Source organism: Zonotrichia leucophrys, chromosome 1 (genome assembly GCF_028769735.1).
Source record: "Zonotrichia leucophrys gambelii isolate GWCS_2022_RI chromosome 1, RI_Zleu_2.0, whole genome shotgun sequence".
In the NCBI taxonomy this organism is placed as follows: Eukaryota; Metazoa; Chordata; class Aves; order Passeriformes; family Passerellidae; genus Zonotrichia; species Zonotrichia leucophrys.
Window position 1 is genome coordinate 67,248,200 of NC_088169.1, and position 21,246 is coordinate 67,269,445.

General features: G+C 34.1%; 1 protein-coding gene across 10 annotated transcripts in view; it reads right to left on the reverse strand.

Annotated features, from left to right (window-relative positions):
- Positions 1-21,246, reverse strand: part of NBEA (neurobeachin) — a 456,358-nt gene that overhangs the window by 246,851 nt on the left and 188,261 nt on the right. For all 10 annotated transcript variants that reach the window (XM_064716099.1, XM_064716185.1, XM_064716109.1 and 7 more), the window contains 2 exons: positions 18,571-18,697; positions 17,788-17,915 (listed from right to left, as the gene is read on the reverse strand). In XM_064716099.1, coding sequence (XP_064572169.1) covers positions 17,788-17,915; positions 18,571-18,697 — 255 coding nt within the window. The remainder of the gene's footprint in view (positions 1-17,787; positions 17,916-18,570; positions 18,698-21,246) is intronic.

A 21,246-nucleotide genomic window follows, 5' to 3' on the forward strand; every position in this document is an offset into this window, starting at 1 on the left:
TGGTTTATTCTGAATTCGTCTCTTATTCTGTAAAACTAAAACAAACCAACCAAATAAACAAACCAAAATAAAACCTCTTTCTGTCATACACGTCTTTCAAAATCAGACCTCAGGTGTACTAAAACATGACTGAGGCAAAATAATGCTCTTGGAAACCTATCCCCATGCTACAATCTTCTAAATTTGTACATGTTCTTACTTCTGATTTTACATCAAAAGAACAAATGTATCCAGAATAAGCACCATACACAGTTATGAAAAAGAAACCAACTAAACTACATAAAAGTGATTACGCATCAGCAGTAATATCTTTGTATCTTCACTGGGTTTTCAGAAAGAAATTTTGACATAAAATATATATTTTGAAGATACATACATAATGAATATTTTCTGGCTTAATTAATTAAATTAGAAGTTCTTAAATTTCAAATACAGTTGGGCATTCCTATGCTACCTGTGCAGCTTCAAACAATACCAAAAATTTTTGGAGTGTACCTGAAACGGCCCAAAGCCAGAATAAATACTCATGATAATCATCCAGATAACAATGATGATCTAGTCCTAATAACACAAAGCTACAGACATGAAAAAACATGATCCCGTTTCAAAGAGTCATAATTGCTTAGACCAAGATTATCTATTTACAATAAGAATATTTATACACTCTAACTTTTTAATAACATGATAATGATATAGGTGTAAGTGGTCATCTGACCTCAAACTGATGTCCTTTCGCTATTCCTCTGGACATTACTTGATAATTTTTATATATCACATCTAATCAACTGCAAGCTTGGATTTAGCATTCCAGCACTGGAAAGGAGATTCAAACTGATTTTGTGAAATTCAGAAAAAGAAAAGGATACAGAACTGACATCTGGTTAGCACATCAGCAGGCCCCTTAGTTATCAGCTCTTTAATTGCCTGCTGAAGAAACAACCCATTGGTAACAGTCATCAACACCTCTCATAACCACTAGTATTAGAAGAGGCTGGTTTCCAGGTCCAAAAGAAACTAATAATTATCTCAGAGACTGTAGCACTTTTTTCCTATGAAAACAGAGTGAGAGATAGGAAAGCCTCATTAAAGAAGGTCATGGTGTCAACGATGCTTGTCTCAGTCTACTGCAGAAATTAAGTGTTCAGCTCTCTACTTATGAATAAGCAGAACTTGGAGTGGCCCAGAGAAAAAATGGGGAATCCTGCATACCTTAACGGTCAGAAAGAAGGAAATAGAAACAGAAATACTTTCTGTTCACCTTTAAGTACTCATATCATACATTCCTTGAAGTAAAACAGAATACAGAAATGCAAAATATTCATAGCAGGGCCACCATTTTGTTTTATAAATTTCTTTCATATCAGCCCCCTAATCCTACTTCAGGGACTCCTTTCACTCAAAACACGAGGGAAAGTGTGTGCCCTCCATTGTATGCTCCATTTCCTCCATCCTAGCTGCCAAGGGCTATATTGTGCTTCTTCCCATTTTTGCCTCTTCCTGATTGAGCAGTTAAGATTTGAAATAAAAAATGATTTTTTTTTCTGTTACACAAAACACAATTAATCTTCAAAATCTACTGTCAGAGCTGTCCTGCAGTCAATAGTAGAGAGTGATAAAAAAAGATCAGACCTAATGGAGGACAGATCTATTTCTGCCTATTAGGAAAAACTGTCAGAATGCCATCTCTGGTTGCATTATGAAGATCCCACATCATCAAAAGCTGCAGGAGCAAGTTTAGGAAGAACCCCAATCCCTATCCTATTTAACTTTTCCTTCACAGACCAGAAAAAAAGGTAATCTTATTACTTTTTCAGTTTCTAGATTTGTACCCTCCTCTCTTCTAGGAGTGGAAATTGTGTGAATTGACTAATTTCTATTGGCACAGCACAGGAACAAAAAAAATTTCCCTCAGTGCACAGTCTATATCCTGACATATAAAAAAATTAAAAGAGGGGTAGAAAAGATTTCCTCCCATTTTTCAGTACAGTCTTCAGTCATGTCTTCAGTACAGAAGACATAAATTGGTTGAGGTCTCTTCATAAAACTAAAAATAGGATTTGTAGTATGAATCAGAATAAATATCAATTTTCCAATTGATTTTCTAAGCTCCAAAGTGCTAACAACTGCATTTTTTCTTCCTCTTTACCATTTTGCAGGGCTTGACAGGAGTTTTCAATGTGTGCAAAATTTTATTAGTTTTAACATAATGAGGAAAATAAAAGATAACAAGCTTGGAAAAATAATGGCATCTCTGATTGAAAAGAGCACACAAATCTATTTTCAGTTCTCTTCCCCCTCCTCAACTCTAATGAGAAAAAGTATTTGCCACTCAAACTAAAACTGTTGCCTGCATTCTTCAGCAGCAGATAAGTTCTTCCTATACCATCTGTATCAAATGCCATTAAGGAAGCTAATGTAATTACTAAAATACAAGTGGGTATTTCCTGCATACAGCAAGGTTAAAAAGGTCACTGTTGAACTGAATGGAGTGCGCGCTTTTTACATTTGCTGTTCTTCAGTAGTTTTCTTCATGGTCTATTCTCAGTCCATTAAATATAGCAATCAAAATTCAGCAATTTGATGAAAACAATGACCACATATATGGATGCAAAAACTGGAAGCATCAAGTGCATGACCTTGGCTAATCTGGAATAAATGATGTATGCCTGGCAATTATCTTGAAATGCTCTGGTTTACTTGACTTCTTTTTCAGTGCTCTTCTGTTGGCCCAAAGATATGCTAATTATTCCTTTTCACTATGGCTTATTAATGTCTAAAAAAAGATTAATTTCAACTATACTGTTTTAGTCATGCCTGTGGCATCAATGAAGTCATGGGTTCAAAACTTCCAAGTCACCATGCTGAACTAGTCAGTGTGAATTTACATTTTGAAGAAATATAATGTAGGCTGATAAAATCAATTTTTTAAAAAAAATCCTCATGAAATAAGATCATGGTTTTGAACTTCTTTTTATTATTATTAATACAATGTGTGTATGAGTCTAACTGAATACCACCACAATTTCATCTGGTACTTATCAAGGTTTGCCTGCATTTTCTTTCAGTGATTTTACTTTGTGTCAACTTAAACCCTCATTGGAACTGGAATCAATTGTAATACTAGCAAAAACAAAACCTAAATGTTTTTACAGCTCGTGTTCAACTTAGAGAAAAAGATGCAATTAACAAAACTTTAGAGCTTTTAGAAATCTTTCACTCAATTATAGCTTCTGCTTATCTGAAAAATCTGAGGTATGACTGTTAAAATGTTTGAGAAAGTTGAATCCATTTAACTCAGTTCAGAGAAAAATTGGTCTTTATTACTCCTCTACAGCATGTCATCAAAACTATAGAAGCTTTGTATAGTACAAGATACTTATGAAAAAACCACACATGCTATTAAATTCATTATTTGATTAATGTGAAAAATGAGTAAATTGTAACTAGAAATGAGCAAAAAGACCTAAAACTACACAGAAAAAAAAATAGAGAAAACACTGTGATTCTTTGTAGATTTTTCTTTTTTTGGTAAGGTAAGCTTTTTCTATTTCCTACTGATATAGTCTTCCGCGTACCTTAAACAAAACTGTACGGTTTCAAATTCTTTCACAATGTTCATAACAATTATGGGTAATTCCTACTGTGATATCTCTTCCCATAGTTCTCAGTGATTTCTACGCCATGAGACAGAATAGGAATTTTCTACTGGCAATTACCACTCACAGACTGGGTTTTCATTTTTTTCCCTTCTACTTTGTTCAGCATTTGTTAGGAATGGCACAACAAAGTTTCAAGGACATTTATCCCTGGGCACAGAAACTAAAGCATGTTTTGGCTGTGAAAATACTAGGACAAAAGTTATGGTGATGGTTTGGTTGGAAATGTGAGTTTTCCTTATATTTTATTTGCACATTCTAAACCTCTTTCTTCAGCAAATTCTGACACATGATTTCTTGAAATATATTTCTAAATGCGATTTATAAGAAAGAAGTAACAGGACTCCTTTTTTGACCAAAAAAGTTATTTAGATAATTTAAATCTATATTATTCCCTCTCTTCCATACGCTGTCACTCAGAGAAAATTAGATTCAAATTAACGTTTTTCATGAATTATCAAATTCCTGGGGAGTTCCCTAAAGAACTGAAAAGAGAGAGTATGGAGAGAAAATAGAAGATTGGTGAAAAATTTGGAAGTAAATGCTAAGTATGCAAAACTTAAACTGAAACAACAGATGTTCTTATTCCAAACCAAGCAATTATTGGGGGGGCAGTGGGAAGATTATTAAACAGAATGCAAAGCTTTGCAAGATTACACTCAAAATTGATTTTAGAACCATACTTATGTCACATATTTTGTAGGCATTTAAATTACACTAATGGTCCTTATGAAAAGCAAAGGCTGGGAAATATTCAGGATTTGAAGAAAGTCTGCAGATGGAAATCACAGCCATGTTGCAAAATAATTATAACTTTGCTTTTAATAGATGAAAGAAAACACTATTCCAAAGACATAACTCACAAAAATAACAAAGTCAGGGCTATGGATTTAACAATTCCTCCAGCAGCCTCGACTGACATTACTGCCAACTCTAGGGACCATGAAGGATGGCTGTATTAGTACTCCAGACCATTCTTTGTACGGGCAAATCTCCTTTACAGAACTGAAGAGCGATACAGAAAAATACAGTGAATGTGCATTTGACTCCATGTTTTTTAGTTGATCAAAACAGTTACAATTCTTAAAGGATTTTTTGGTTATGGTGAAAGATACTGCACATTACAAGCAATTGTCTTTTTATGTGGTACTGGAAATCTAGGAAAGGTGTCATCCAGATTATCAAATGGAATGCCTTTAAAATTTTATCATAAATCTTTAGAATGCACATCTTAGGAGAAACACCTCAAATAAACAGTGATAGGTCAACAAAATCCCCCAGATTTTAACCTGTCCCAACACAACTCAAATGGGTCAGCTGTTTTAGTCAGATCAGTAAAACAAAACAGACCTTAATATTGGGGCAATATTTAAAAGAGTAAGACTGGTATGTAATAGTTTCTTGAATAATTTTATTAAAGGGAGAAAACCTAAACTTTACAATTGCAGTTACTAAAAAGGAATCTAAATATGGACTGGAAAACATCTGTATGGAATCACAGAATGGCAAAAACCCCTGAGAGTGTGCCCACAGAGAGAGGATTTATTACAGCACATAGATGATTTAGTTTTTAAAATTACAGACTTCTGTCCAGTAATCCCATGAGCTCCAATGATATTGACAAAACTGATGCTAGTGCCACACTACTCTGAAGAGTCCAGCCTTATGCTAACCTGTGGATTTTCTGACAATTTTCCTTTAGTGTAATGGGATGCACAAATTCTCATTCATCAAGTAAAAAAGGAGACCACTTAATCTATAAAATAAAATCCACTACCACTGTTCAATTTAATATACTGCAGAAGATTTTCAAAAATGATTCAGTTTTTCATTTAATGCCTGTGGTAAATTTTTATTTGTCCAATGCTCTATTGGAATTTACTTAATATATGCATTTGTATGTCATCCTCTTAAAACAGTTTCTTCAGACAGAAATCTTTCTAAATATCTTCCAAATATTTTCAAGTATTGTGGGATAGTGAAATAATTTGGTCATCCAACTTCTATAACAAAACAGATCTAAAATTCACATCAATCTATCATGCATCAATTGAGAAATTGTTCTAATCAGCATTAACAAAAAAAGCAGACAAAATTATTATTTTTATATAAAAGAATTCAACACAAATATTAATTATAAAAAAACAATTCCCTATTAAGTGAAGCAGATTTTTTTAATGGTATGACACATATTTACTAGAATTTTTTTGTAAATTTAATGTATTTCCTCCTCTTCTAGACTACAGGTAAAAACACACAAATCAATGATCACACTGTGCTGCAGTTGATCAAACTAAAATATCTCCAATCTTGAAAAGGTCTGTAAAGTGGAATTATTACTTTTTTGTTAAAATGTACTTCATTTTCAGGTAGACTTGAGTAAGTTATAAACTTTTTTTTCAGGAGAAGCCTGGAAAACACAGGTTCCAGAAAATCTCAAACACTTATTTATCTAGAAAAAATCTCAATGAAAAGCATTCCAGATTTTTCCTCCAAAACCAAATCGTCCACTGTCAGAATTCAAATATTATCCCAAATATCTTCTAATTTCCCTCTTTATACTAAGATATTATTCAAATAAGTGGCTCACAATTGTCAATAAATTTCTAACTTAGCTGCTGCCAGGGACATTTCATTTCAATGGCAGAAGTAAGAAAAGCATTTATTGATAAAGACATTTAAAATTTAATTTAAAATGTGACAATTTAAAATATTTTTGAAGTCTTGTCATGTATTTTTTTGTATTTTCCTGGCATTCCTTTCCCAAGAGAGTTGCCAGCTTTGTAATTAAATTTGTTGAAAAATTACTAAAGGGAAACAAGTGATACCAAAGAAGTTGCCACATATTTAATACATGGAAAAAAAGGTTGTCTTATTGAAATGAAGAAACATCTACCTCTCTTTTCTTTTTTCCTCAGTCTTTCACCTCCTCTCAAATCTGAATTTGAGGAAATACATTTTGGAACTATTACTTCAGTAGTAAATTATTTTCAAACTATACAAGCAGAAATAAAGACATTAATTTCACTCACTAACTTAAGTAAATGTTTATATTTTATACCTTTACTACAACAATGGTGCTTTCTGCTCATCTCAAGAACCTTTTCCAAGTCTTTCTAAGGTTGTCAAAAGGGACATCCTAGAAAAGATACATCATAGGTATGATCCCAAATAACAGACTCTAGAATATCAAGATTTCCCTGGAAAAGTGTTACTTTAATGTTGTATTTTCCTTAGGTATGAAGCTTTATTTTTACTCCTAAAGTTTATCAACTTTTTCTCAACTTCAGTCTATAATCTATTCCTATTTGATGCCCTATTTTATGAGCTTATTCCTTTTTGTTTCTCTCCTCTTACAGTAAACATAGGAATTACTTTTTGCTTTCTTCTTTCTATTATTTTCTACCAGCTCCTTTTTACAGTCTTTCCTATTATTAGGGGGACATGGCAAAACTGAAATATGTCCCTGGTTAATGACAAAAAAAGGATGGTGAGAAAAGGTTAAGCTGCCCAGCAATAAAACCACTTACTCCTACTGATCCTCCTTACTTTCTTATACTTCTTCTCTTTAGCAATATTGGGGCCACAGTGAGTGAACCAGCACAGCTACAAATAGGGAGTATAAGAAAAGCTCAGAGCTCATGCAGCTTCTTAAATTTCTAAGGTGACCAAGATGACCCTTATTTTAAGTAGATGTGATCTCCTGAGAAGCAAAACCAATTTTGTGTAAATATAAATGTTTCCTGAGAATTTGATAACAAGAAAAGGAAAAGAAAAATCTCCAAGCTGAACTTTGCTGACCTTAGTTGGCTGCCATCAGATCTCACTTCTGTCCTGAAGCCCTACTGACAAGAGCTAATCATTCTGAAACAGTGTCTCTCAAAACACAAAAAACCCTCTGCAGTCATAGATCCCTTGAAATGACTTGTATTTCTTGTATTTCAGTTTTCTTTATTTACTTGACAGTAACATTGTTATGGGCTCTCTCTAGACCTGCTTTGACATCACTTTGCCATCTTAATTTGACATATCACAACTGTCTCTGTTGTCTGACAAGTTCTTTCAGCATGAGGTTTTCTCATTGCAAGAAAATCTCCACAGACAAGAAGTATAAAAAGACTGAATCATAAAATTCCACACACCATCAGACAATATAAGAGAATAGATGTTTAGCAGATCTGAGGATCTTTTTTTGAAGGAGGTAAAATTTAACATAAAGTTGCACTGCACACAGTAAAGATACAGTACATTAGTTCTTGCAAAAATAATCCCAGGTATGTAGGCAATCTGTTAATATCTAGGTAAATCAAGCTAGAGGGTTCATTAATGTTTATACTATAATTAACATTTTTTTTCCAATCACAAAATGATCTATAAAAAGGTATTTTTTAAAATTCAATTGTAGTAGTTTTTCAAATAATTGAGTCTGTAGTTTTTGTCCAAGATTCTTTTCTTGAGCCTTGAAGGCATGGAAACAAGTAAATCCAGATCTAACAGAATGAACTGAAGAAATGCCTTTAAATCATCAGGACCAGTAAGGAAACTTCATAAATTTGGTCACTAATTAAAATGTTTCAGCCTGGGTCATAGAACAGGTGATAAGTAGACAGAAAGTTAGAAATTTATACAGAAAAACTGTGACCAGCCCTAAATTAGATTAATTTTGTAAAGAACCTGGTCATAGAACACAGACTACATGGTAAAGAAATATTTTACTATGTCTCATGAGAAATACATCTTTCAGGGCATCTAATACAGAGATGTTATTTGCACCCTATAGATTGTCAGAGTTAGGTAGTTCTCTGGAAAACACTGCCGGTGTAATAAAGTAGATTGATTCCATTTCTAAGCCTTCAGAGGACAAGGGCTGGGGCAAATACCAGCCTAACTGTTTCAAGTCCAAAATCAGGCAGAGTCCCCTGCTGAGTTCTGAATGATGAATTAAGTGGAATAAGAACCAAAGAACCTCTGCCTGTGGAGAGCTTCAGTCACAGCATGAACATCCTGTAGATACTGAATACCATTTTGGCATACCACCTCGTTTTTCTTTGGACCTGGACAGTAGAGGAGAAAATAATAAGGGGGGAAAAGGTGGCTGTTCTAAAAAAAATATTGTACAATTTAGTCCAGTGTTACCATTCAGCACTGCTGTATAGTTGATATGATGAGTCCACCTACAGGCTGTGTTACAGCAGTGCCTGCACATGTTAAGAACTTTCTCCAGAATCTTATAAAAATTATTTCCTTGAAATAACTTCAAATAGGTCTCTTGCTACTCTTTTTTTTTTTTTAGTAGGTTAGTAGGAAAATTCACTAGAAAAATATTTCCCAGTAAAGTTGGAAGTTAAAGCAAAAAGAGAGACAGAACTGGATTACAAAAAAGATGGACTATCAAGGAGGGTAACAGGGAGATGGACATCAGGGAGGGTAGTTTGCTAGAATTCTAAGGCAAAAGGAGACCAGTCCTTTCTAGGCCTTTTGGCTTGCAACTGGACTACAGGCTACCGGCTTGAAAAAGAAATTTATGAGAAAGTGGCTAATACTGCTGAAGTAAACGGGACCCAGGGATCACAAACAATTAACTTCTTTTCTTACTCTTTAAAGGCTCCAATATTTTGTGCATTTCATTATGTGCTTTAAAAAACCTGTAATTGGTGCTCTTCACTTCCTAATAATAAAAGCATTTCCAATAGTAATTTAGTATATGTGATAATTGTATGATATGATTTCCAATATGATATCAATTTCCAATAGTAATTTAGTAACTTCAAACATCTAGTGGCCTCTATATTCTCAAGGATAACTTTCAGAGTTTCCTTCCATTAAACCTGACTACTTTATATTGTTACCAGCTTTTGCTTTCCTGAAAAGTATTTACTAATTTTTTACATCTGCACACTCCTAAATAAACTTTACAATTAGTCTCACAATTTCAGTCATTTTCCCTCCATTGTCAAAGCAACAGAAGAACCCCAATTTCTGTCTAATGTGAATTCTTTACATTTTGGAATGTAAAGACATCTTGATTAATAATCAATTTAATAATGATAATCTAATGAATGACATAAAATCTGAGTGCCAACAACAATTTCTACCCTTAAGTTACACTGGGACCACACAAGTCAGAGACAGAGGAGAGGGCATGAGCAGTTAACCTCTGTTCCACAGTCTAATACATCTTAGTAAGTGTCCAACTCATTAGACAGGGATAGAGTGGCTCATATGTGTAATTAATTATTGGCAGGTTTACTTTCAAAAAGGTGCCAGATGCTATGCATTTCCTAGTTGCTATCTGGATCTCTGATCTATAATGTTTCCTGCCATGTTAAACATCTGCTCAGAACATACTTCTGCACACAGGAACTTCAGTAAATCAAGAGTTAAATCAAAATTGAATGAATGTGTATCCTCTTTCTGGTGTTTGCAATGATATCCCTTTAAAGATGTCATAAAGAAATATTATGTAAAGAAAAATGTTCTGTAACTTGTGTTGGGCTCATTATAGTTTGAAGATTTCAATGTGGGTAAATAATAGAGACATCTTTTGTGGCACCTGCACTTCAGCTGTCTGAATTGGATTCTGTCTTGTCACTGGTAACCTACTTTTAAAGAAACTTCGTAAGTTGTGAACTTTGAACCTTGACTCTCTGGAGTAAGTGTAAATAAATAGGCAGATTTGAATATACATTTAGCTCTTCAGCATTTCTTTGTTCCTACCAAACAGTCTTTAGGAAAACTGGTGTTGTTTTCTGTCTTCATGTGTGCCTGACTTATTGATGTTTTTTTAGTAAAATCCGTGATCAGTCCCAAAGCGTGTGCAGAATCATGAGCACACTGTGGACCCTTTCAGTCAGATACTAGGAGCTAATCATACCAACCCTAGACAGAGAACTTCTTAAAACAAATTTCTGACATGCCTATAATTGCACATCAGTTTGAAATTTATGAACTTTTTTCTTTATCCTGCTCATGAATGGGTTAAAATGTGTGCAAGTAGCTTTTCAAGCAGCAGCAGTATTTTAAATTCTATCTGTTGGAGGATTTCATGCCCTGTTTCAAAATGACCTATGGTTTTCTTCATGGTAAAAACCTAATCTTGTAAATTGCTTACAGAAATTCTTAAAGCTAAAAAGAAAAACACAAACTGAAGAAAAGCATTATCCATAAATCTTATTATTCTAACCTCTTTATCTAAGAAGGGGGTTAATTTCAGACAGTAGTGCATTTTTTTCTGGGATCTTTCTGCAAATCTTCATAGTGAAGATGAAAAGTAATCTATGAATAGGAATCCTACTACCACAAATTCAGAAAAACTGTCTTACAGAGGACTGGGTAAGGAAATTCACAGGATTTAACTGCACTCTTCTAAACATGCAGCATCACCTCTTCCTGGAGAGAGAAGAAGGTACACTTAAGTCCCTTTGGGAACAAGGAAAGGAACGAGTGACATGTGGCACAGCAAAGTACTTAGCTTTGAAAATGAACTTAGCTTTGAAAATCAACTTAGAGTTCCTGACCCAGTACAACCAAATAATGCATAAGATTCCTCATCCTTACTGAGCAGAGTGATCATGTCCAGTGAGACACCTGCTGCAAATGACACTGGCCTGAGTCCTCCACTGAAAGTTCTAACAATCCCCTTGATGTCCAGCACGGATTCCCTGATGTTTAATAAGGCTGAGTTCCTACTGCTCCCACAGTCCTGCTTTATCAATTGCCTTCCTGCTCCTTGTGCTGCAATGCCTACAGTATTGTACCAACAGAGTATATTATACAGTATATTACTAATGAATCAGCTGTGATTATTTTATTATATTATATTTTATAGTTATTACTCAGTTTTCCGTTCCTTTACTAAACAATCATGGCATGCCTCAAATAATAGTGCAGAGAAAATATTGACGGTGAGTAAGAAACACCCTAACCCAAGACAGGAGATATTTTTTATAAACAGATGTTTATATTTGGGAATATTGTGTAAAAATAACATTTTTTAAGCAACCTCTGTTAAACTGGCCAACATATTGAAAAGTTATCAAGAAACTAAAAGGCTGATCCTCCTCACTCAGGACAATCACAACAATCACATAAGTTTCATGTTCTCAAAAATATCAGATTAAAGTACATATATAGCTATGCAGTCATATAATTGCAAGAGATCTCTGAAATCTGAGACCCAACTAGAGCTGGCATGAGCTTACATAAGTCTTCCCTGAAAAGACAAATTCATTATGCAGAGAAAATGTCTCATAATAAAATGAGCTTCAAGGTAATGATTAAAGAACTTCCACAAAAAATGGAAATCAATTTATATATATATACACACACATATAAAAAAATCAGAAGAAAGGCTTATTTCATAAAGTGGCATAAGCACTGACCATCTTTGATGCCTCAAGGGAAAGTGACATATTCTTGACTTCATCTACAGTTCAGATGCAATCAACTGCAGAGCAGGGAGAAAGCACACTGATTTTTACTGATTTCTGCAGGTAGCTAGCTGACATTGAAGTACACCTGTCTATCACCATATGAACAAATGCAGTCATGATGATGTTAAAGCAAATTAAGGTCAATGCAGACTATTATTCCTTCCATGATGTGGCTCAGAGAAAATGGTGATTCACATGCTCAAAAGTAACAAAGAAGTTCCAAAAGCATCCAGCAAATACATGTAATTTTTCCTTTTGAGAAGTTGGATTGATGACTACATTTAGAAAAAATTTTTGAAATAGTCATAATGACTACGAGTAACATCAATCACTATAATTGAGGGTAAGCGCTATTAAAGTTTTCCAATCATATTTACCCTCCTCAGACATTCTCTTGAGGGAAACTCTAAAGCTTCCTGTAGTATTTAACTTCTTTTTATGTCTTTTTGTTACATTGAATATATCAAGCTCTTAACATAGTACTCCATACCTCTGCAGTGTGGGCATCATTCTTGAAGTGTCCACTATGGAACAAGACAGTGGGAGTTTAACCAAATTTATGCACAGAAATGAAATCACTCATCTGTTCTTCCAAGGCACTGGACAAGTCTTTATTGCCTCAGCATTGAGCCAAGGGAGCCAAACATCCCAACTATTTTGGCAATCCCTCCATTCTGTGCATGGCTTTGTCCCCATCTCCTAGGATCCTTAGGATGGATCTAAGTCTGTTCTTTGCTCCTAGAAGTTGGACTCAGCATCTGGCTATGTTGAAATCTGGCTTTTTCTTGAGTTTTTGTTAGTCCAGAAAGTGATTCAATATATCTCTCCAATGCAATGCCTTTGTTTCTCATTTTGTATGTCTTCACCTAAGCACTTAGTTTTGCCAGACACAATTCAACACTATAAAAAAGACTGTTAATAAAAATAGCAAAAGGAGACAAAATATTGGATTATAGAAATTTCAGCACCATAAATAGCTTAAAGCTTTATTTACTAGCTGTTAATTTGAGTTAATACAAATTTTAAAATCATAAAATTATTTATTTATTCCTTTTCCCTTTTACTTCCAAATATTAATTAAATTATTTATTTTGTTCAAAATGTTGGCTACATGCTGTCCTACAGACTGGTAGGGCAATTACCTTGTTTTTAGTTAGCTGGAAGAAAGCATGCCTGGACACACAAATGAAAATGTTTTGGATGTGGCAGAGTGAGATAAAAGAATGAGAGAATAAAATGTACAGGGAAAAAAGAAGTTCTGCAAGAACAAGCATTTTTCTACTTTACAGCATCTGTGGTCCTGAACACAGTAATACAAAGGTCCTGAAAAGTTTCTAAGAGAAACTCAAGGGGCATGTTAAGCTCCAAAAAAGTAAATTTTCCCCAGAAAGTATAAGGGATTTCCAGATTATCATAGTATCTAAAGGAAAATGGTTATCGTGCTTTTCCTAATACAACATTCAGTATTATTGAAGAAAATCAGAAACTAATTGTGCCAGTATTGGTAGATGCCACAGTGATGTCACACATGGAGTCTTGGGGAGCTTTTAGAATAGTGTCATTTAGCACCCAAGTTCTATCTGTGGTTTCCAAAGGAATGTTTTGGGCAATTTTTTAATTGTTTCAAGAAGCCTCCTGTCAAACATGATACAAAGCTAGTCCATCACCACCTCTACTGAGTATTTTCATAGAGCCATGTGGTGAGTTAATGAGGAGAAACAGATCCTGCTCCTATCAATGCAAAAACATTCTCTCTGTCATCTGACTCTAATCGTGCCTGTATCAGAAACATATCAAATGTACAGCAAGGAATTCATCAGAGATCCTTTGGAGAAGGGCTACCTGGCTGACCTTCTACCCAGCTAATGATACAGCAAAGTAAAAGCATCAGTGAAGTTTCTTTGGTACCTCACTCAAGAGAAGGGAAAGCACTCTATGTGACTGTGTTTCAACCGTGGACCTATTCTTACAGTTCCAGACACTCCAAGAATAGCTGTAGTGGAAATACTTTTAGCCATCTGTGCTTGACAAAAAGAGGATATAGGTTTTCTTTCAGCTACAGATCAGATTACACTTGCCTGTAACATTTTCACCTAAAAGCTAGAATGTTGTCATGCACTTTACATGGAGGGAATTTGCAGACCATATGGAAACTAGTTAGCGAAAACATATCTGTCCAAGTGTTAAATGGAACTCCACAATGAGCTCTGCTAAGCTCAAATACGTGGCCTACACATAATGCATGTTTGTTTCCAATTAGATTCTGTATGGACAATTTTAACCTTTGCAACTTCTGTTCTCGGAGGCATTGGAAGAACCTCGGTTGATGAACCACAGCAGTGTTGGGGCTGATTCTTGTATACTCTGTTGGAAGCTATTTGTATTTTCTATTTCAAATGCAAAAAGGTCCCTTTTAACCCATCACTGACAATATTTTCTGCTCATAAAATATTCTGAGAAGTTGATGAAACATTTGAAATTCAGTGGAGTGTAAGATTACTTTTGAAGAAAGAACTGGTTTTAGAAATAGGAACGAGTAACTATTTCAGTAATTAGTAATTTAGTAATTTTAGTAGAGCAAATAGATGAGGAATTTTGCCAATAAATATATTGTGCAATGTCAGATTACTACCTGATGGGGTTCTCTGTTACCATTCACATTTAGGAATTTACCAGAGCAAGAGAAATGAATAATTTCAAGTATTAGTGGCTAAGTTTTTGGTCTAGACTGACCAAAGATCATTGCAGCCTGTTCATTTCAACTCCACTCAAAAGTTAAGAAGGCCCTAAGACATTAAACATAATTTACTCAAACAATAGATCAACCAGTCTCCCATGGGAAGGAATGATGATAAAGTCTGATAGAAAAGGATATGACTTCAAGATTTTTCACCAAAGGTTTGAGGCAGCTGCACTACAACAAAAAGGTGAAATCATAACTAAGCTGTATTCACATTTCCAAAAATATATTGACAACAGCTATCATAAAGCATCAGATATTCAGGAAACTTTGTATGATTAACCTGTTTTAGAAGTTTTAAAATTAATTTTGTTTTCTGCTTACTTTTTTTTTTGTGCTCTTCTATGAGACTGTGTACATTCTTACCAAATCTGAAAATCATTCAGCATTTCTTACACACATGCGTGCACTAAAAAGAGCCTCAGGAAAAAGCACATGGCATCAAGGATGTCTGACAGTATTCTGATTTTACCAAAATGTGATAGGGGAGAAACTTCATACCATGAGGAGGTTTTGAAAAAGAGCGAAGAAGAAAAGGTTATGTTAAACTTGAAAGTACATCCTTCATATGACACAGCAGATATTTTTATGGTGATCAATTTGAAAAACAGACAAGTGCCAAAAGACTCAATTAAAGTTTATTTGCTCCTTTTTGATTCTTATAACTAAAACCTTTACATATAAAGTAACAAATTAAACCACTGCATATAAAAGTGTCAAGTTAATTACTACTTGCAGTAAAAAAAAAAAAAATCAAATTTCAATTATCAAAGCCCCACAGGAATTGTATGCACTCTCATATCCTGAATAACACCCCTAAATCCCTCTTTTTTTGAGTCATTACCTGGATAGCACTTTCAAATACTTCAAGACTACCCCTGCCTTTCAGCAAGGAATGACAGAAAACTTCTCAAAATAAATCAGGTATCAGAATAAGATGGATTTTGGAATTCTCTTTCAAAGGCATCTTTACGGGGCAAGAATTTAGTTTAATTGAGAAAAAGGGTCTCATGGAGGCAAAGAAGAGATAAAAGATCAGAAGTACACAATGACTATAAAAGCAATTCTCTGAATCCTCTGTTAAGAAGAAAAAAAGCCCAAGTATTTTAGATATGGAAAACAAAAATTCAAGTCTCACAATGTAAAAATCTATGGTGTGCTTGAATTTTTTTTTACTTCCCAGATTTCTATTTCAATAACTTGGGAAGAAAGGACTGGTTTTTAGAAACCAGGAATGAGAGATTGATTGAAGAGAAGGTGAGATATAAAATTAAAGAAAAATGATGTAGAGGACATTGCTTGTTTTGGAACTCAGTATTTGGTTTGTGAACAATGTTTTCTGATTCCAAATTGGGTGGCTAAGTCATAGATAGGGAGAAAATAGGGGCAAAATATGGAATGACACTCCAAGCAGTTATCAGAAAAATGCTATAAGCCAAAAACAATCCAACAAAACTTTTCTCTATGGATAAATAGTGAGATTAAATATGGCTGTATAGTTGTGAGATTCCTGTGACCTCTAGCATTTCAGTTGTTGTCATATCCTGGGAACTGTTATAGCCTTGGTCATGCTACAGATCTGACAAAAATACAAAAGCAGAAGGACATCAATGAAGAATTTTAAAAATCAGTTAAAGAACTCAGGAGAACTAAGACAATTTTAGTGATAGTTTATAAAACCTATTCTGCAATTCATCAATTGCCAAATGGAAAAGGATAATACTGCTACAAATTTTGCAACCAATTTCACTGAAATAAGAGACTTAAGAATGTAGCCCATAAATTCTCTTAGTCATTGTAATGTGAATCTCAGACCATTAATTTAGGTGTCATTAAGTGAGAAGTGCAACTTAGTCACAAGCTATAAAATTATTAACAATAACTGAAGCTTCTGAGTACTCTAAGCTGCTACTATACCATTCTTTGGTATTATTCAATAATAATAAAATTAAACAATAAGAAGATGAAAGAAAAGAAAGTTGTAGAAAATTTCAGTTACAAGATGTAAATATTTCTAGTAACAAGAGCCAACACGGTGAGATGTAATCCTGGAATTACCATAGGAAAAACTGTACACAAACAGGTAAAACGTGTATAATAGAAGGGGGTTTGGAATTTGAACACAAAGCTGTTTTTTTCCTGTGTAGACCTTTCCATACTATAAACCTTGTCAGAGTGAGACTTTTTCCCCTCAATTAACAGCAATACTGTGTGTCAGAAGACTCCTGAAAGGAAAAAGTTTACTTGGCTGTACATATTCCTCTGAATACATGACCTGTGCATGCTGATGCAAATTCCCCCTTCACTATTTTAACTGCTCTAGTACTGATTCATTACTTTCTTCATGAGCTTGTCATATTTGCGTGGTCTGCATAACTTCTGCATTACTTCCTGCCTCATTTATGAGGCAAATTTTCTAACCATGAAGTAGTAAAGATAGCACATAAACCACATAAAAATCCTTGAAAGTGGTCAAGGATACTTTCCTTTAAAATTTAGCATTTTTTATTCCCCCTCTAGGCACAGCTCTTTATGTGCCTTTGTGAATTGACCTGGCTGAGGAAAAAACAGCCCTACCAAATACAGATACAATGTTGGAGCATGGTCTTCTTTTTACTTTCTTCTGTGGGAGTAGTTTACACTTTTTAATTGCATTTTCACTACTTTCTCAAAGTCAGGCTGAAGCACTGAATTAATCTGAGGAGAGAAAGGTGAACTGTGGAGATTATTTTGTGACAGGATGTATCATTACACAGCATCTCAGGGGAATAAAAGGATATAAAAGCTATCACTTTTAACTTTAAATGAAATTAAATGCAAAGAACTGAAATCCCAATGTATTAAGAACTGATTAATTATTTTGTCAAAAATAGTTATATGAAGTCTAGTGAAAATAAAAAATTGTTCATATGAAATAAATAATAGTTTTAAATAATATAATCTAATGACAGAACAGTACCTTCAATCAAGAGCTCTTGCCCATGGCTACCCAATAATGTTCGAGATAGGAAAGGGGCAAAATCAACAAAAATTTCTCGCAGGAGAGGGGCCACCTTTTCTAAAGCTCTTTCAAGCTTTGCAGTGATACTGTAAAAAAAAAGAGACCATGATTGTAAGAAAACTTCACAATAGAAACTAAATTATGTCAAATCACATCTGTTTTAAAAGCTTCTATAGGCTTCTTTAGAAAAGAGGATGATCATAATTTGATCAAACTTTACAGTTTTTAAATGGCTTTAAGTAAATGGAAAAAGTCATGTCAGAGTAAGCAGTATGTCAGCCTCATAAATTCCATAGTATTTGCAGAGTACTCCAGAACAAGTAAAATTGTTATTATCCTTTTCAAATACAAGTCTGGTTTTTTCCTCTGCAGTTTAACACAAACCTTTGTTTGCTCAGGAGGGGTTGAGCATTTCCTTCCACTGCCTAGTGCTCCATTTACAACCTTCTTACTTTCCAATATGTACTGTCATTATTGAATAAAGAAAATAAACCAGCTAACTGAAAAAAATACTTTAATGAAGTTTTAGTGTCTGGCATAATTTAAAGTTAGACCCTTCAGTTGAAAAACTCAGACTTTTCAGTGAAGTGTTATTTTAGCACACACATCCTTGGTACCCCAAAATTACATACACTGTAGCACACATATAACTACAGAAATGCACATTAAATGAGTTATTTTATATTAGAGAAATTTGGGAAGAGAAATTATAATTAATACTAAAAGGTAGAACTTGTGTACCTCATGTTTTCAGCTGAATCCTCTGGCATTGGAGCAACAGTTTGGACTGCTGGCAGATTTTTGCTGGTAGCACCATTCACAAAGCTGGATGACGAAGAGGAAGAAGAAGATCCTGAGTCTACTGCACCTGTCCCCCAAAAAACACAAACCTTAATTCAGTCTTATGAAACAAAACTTTTAAAATATTCCTTGTATTATTAATCTACTTCTAAGTAGGGAAATAATGTTATTTATTCTAAAATAGTGAAAACCTTTCCATGTGGTTATCAAAAAATCAATACCTTAACTTCACTGGTACAAAAATAAGCATGAAATTTATTGAAAATGAGGCAAAATAAATCCTCACCTCATTTCCTCTATTCCCAAACTATATTCCAAAGTTGAAAATAATTTTACATCATACTGTAAAGCAAGATCTTTCCAAAATAAAGGTGTAGTTAATATGAGCTTGAGTGGAGAATAAAATTTCAAATATTTCTTAAAATATATTTATATATGCATTTTTAGCTGCCCAGTTGCAACTACAGGCAGAAACTAAAATAGAAATTAAAAAAATGACAGGGAAGATAGAAAATATACATAACTTCAGTAAGAAATGGGGGAAATTGGTGTCTGAGGAGTATTTAGACTCTAATTACAATTTTTCTGTTTCCTTCCTTGAGGCAAGGAGAATTGTAAGATCTCAAAAGTAAGGAGGACAGTGGTGGTATCATTTCAATGGGTTGTGAACAGCTGCCCAGAAAAAAAAAGCTATGCACACAGAGCATACATTTATACTTTAAGTGATCTGGGTCAGAGCTAAGGGCTAAACTTAGACTCTGAATGCCAATCTATCATGTTTGCTGAAACAGTGCTGTGAGCTCAGCCTCTCTGAAGCAAACCAGCAAAGGCTCAGAGAGGCCATGAGCAGTGAGAGTGCTGTGATAAATGCTGTCCCTGTTTGCACAGTCCTTCTGCAGCACACCACTGCAAGAGAGGTGGCTACAAACAGTCTTGGACTGGGAGTTCAAAGCCTGAGGGACTGCAATGCTACCAGAGAAGAGGCTGGCAGGCAACAAGATTTATCCTAGTTAGCAATGAAGGCTGAAGAACCCCAGTTTAGAGATCAATGACATTATCCTGGCCATTTTCAAAAATTATAACTGTTAAAATTGTTAACTTGTTTCTGGTCAGTTTTTAGCAGTAGATACATCAATGTCCTTTGCATTACACATGATATTATTTTTCAGTTTCCTGCAGAGATCTACAAAGCATTAATGGTTTCTTAACAGCTTAAGCAGCCAGCCAGTAGTGAAGTAGAGGTTGAATGCTGGTAAGTGTGAAAAATACTCTGGCAGCAGGAATTATTTTTTAAAAGATTTTACTTTAGCTATTTTTTATTGATAAAAGAAGGTAAAGATTGGAATTATGACTAGATAATTGAAGAATATTTAAGTTCAAAACACTATCAAAATGCAAGCAGGATTTACTGGGCTTGCTGATGCTAAAGTAGCTGGTGAGGTTCAGGATTTAGATTAGGAACTGATTTAGGAAGTTTTTTTATTAATGGCATTGGGAGATGGATTGTGGTTTACACTGTGTGATCTGACTTGGATTAAATACAAATTCAAAATTTACTCAAATACACTGAGAAACACAAAAGTATAAGGCAGGGTATCTCTCTCAACATAGGAATCAAAGCAACTTAACTGAGAATTAGATATCTTAAGAAAGGTTGAGCCTTCACATATATGTGTATATATATATATGTCTCTATGTGTGCATTTATGTACTTATTCACTTTTTAATTCTTATATACAAATTTTTATGGTTTATTCCCTTTTCCTTCCAAAATGAAATTTTCTTCATGAAGCTTGTTAAAAATGCAGTTGCTAAGTTATTCAACCAGCTAGGCTTCCAGATGATCAAACAGATCTAGAACCATTCTATTAACATGGAAGTAAGAATCAGGATATGAATTACAGAAATCCAGTCTAAGAAACTATAAAGGCAGTTTCTTGCACAAAAAGATGAAGGAGGAAAATTTATTTCCTCAAAGATGAATGCACAGCACTGAAGGACTTTAGTAACATACATCTCATTAAGTCATGACATGACATAGACTATGACAGTGATGGCAGATAGAATGTAAACACCAACTATAACCCATGAATAACTAAGAAAAAACAACTTTCACATAAGTCCAGCACAGAATATACCTTAGAGATTGTGCTACCCATCACATAGATATAACTATTTCTATATGTATTTCTAGAGTATCTGTGGCATACTGTAAAAAGAACTGTAAATAGGTTTGGGGGGACATCTAGTGTTTCTAAGAAATTGCATTCTGTTTCCTTTCTATAATAGAAAAATTTTAAAAAATGGTGCTGTTCAATTAAATTATATGCACTACTTTAAAATAATTATTAACATAGATATTTCATAGATTAAAAGTACATAAAGCAGAAAGTTTTTAGACAGTCTATATGTCTCAAAAACTGACATACATGAGTCACTGTTTTGACTATCATAGATGTAGCTTAATTAAAAATGGCAAAATGGGCATTTTAATCTAATATTTAAATAATATTTTCAATGGAATACTACTTTTTTTTAAACTGTCAATAATATGTTTAGCATTTCTAAAATGTTGATATAAAACTTAAATAGTAAAAAATTTGAATCTTCATATAA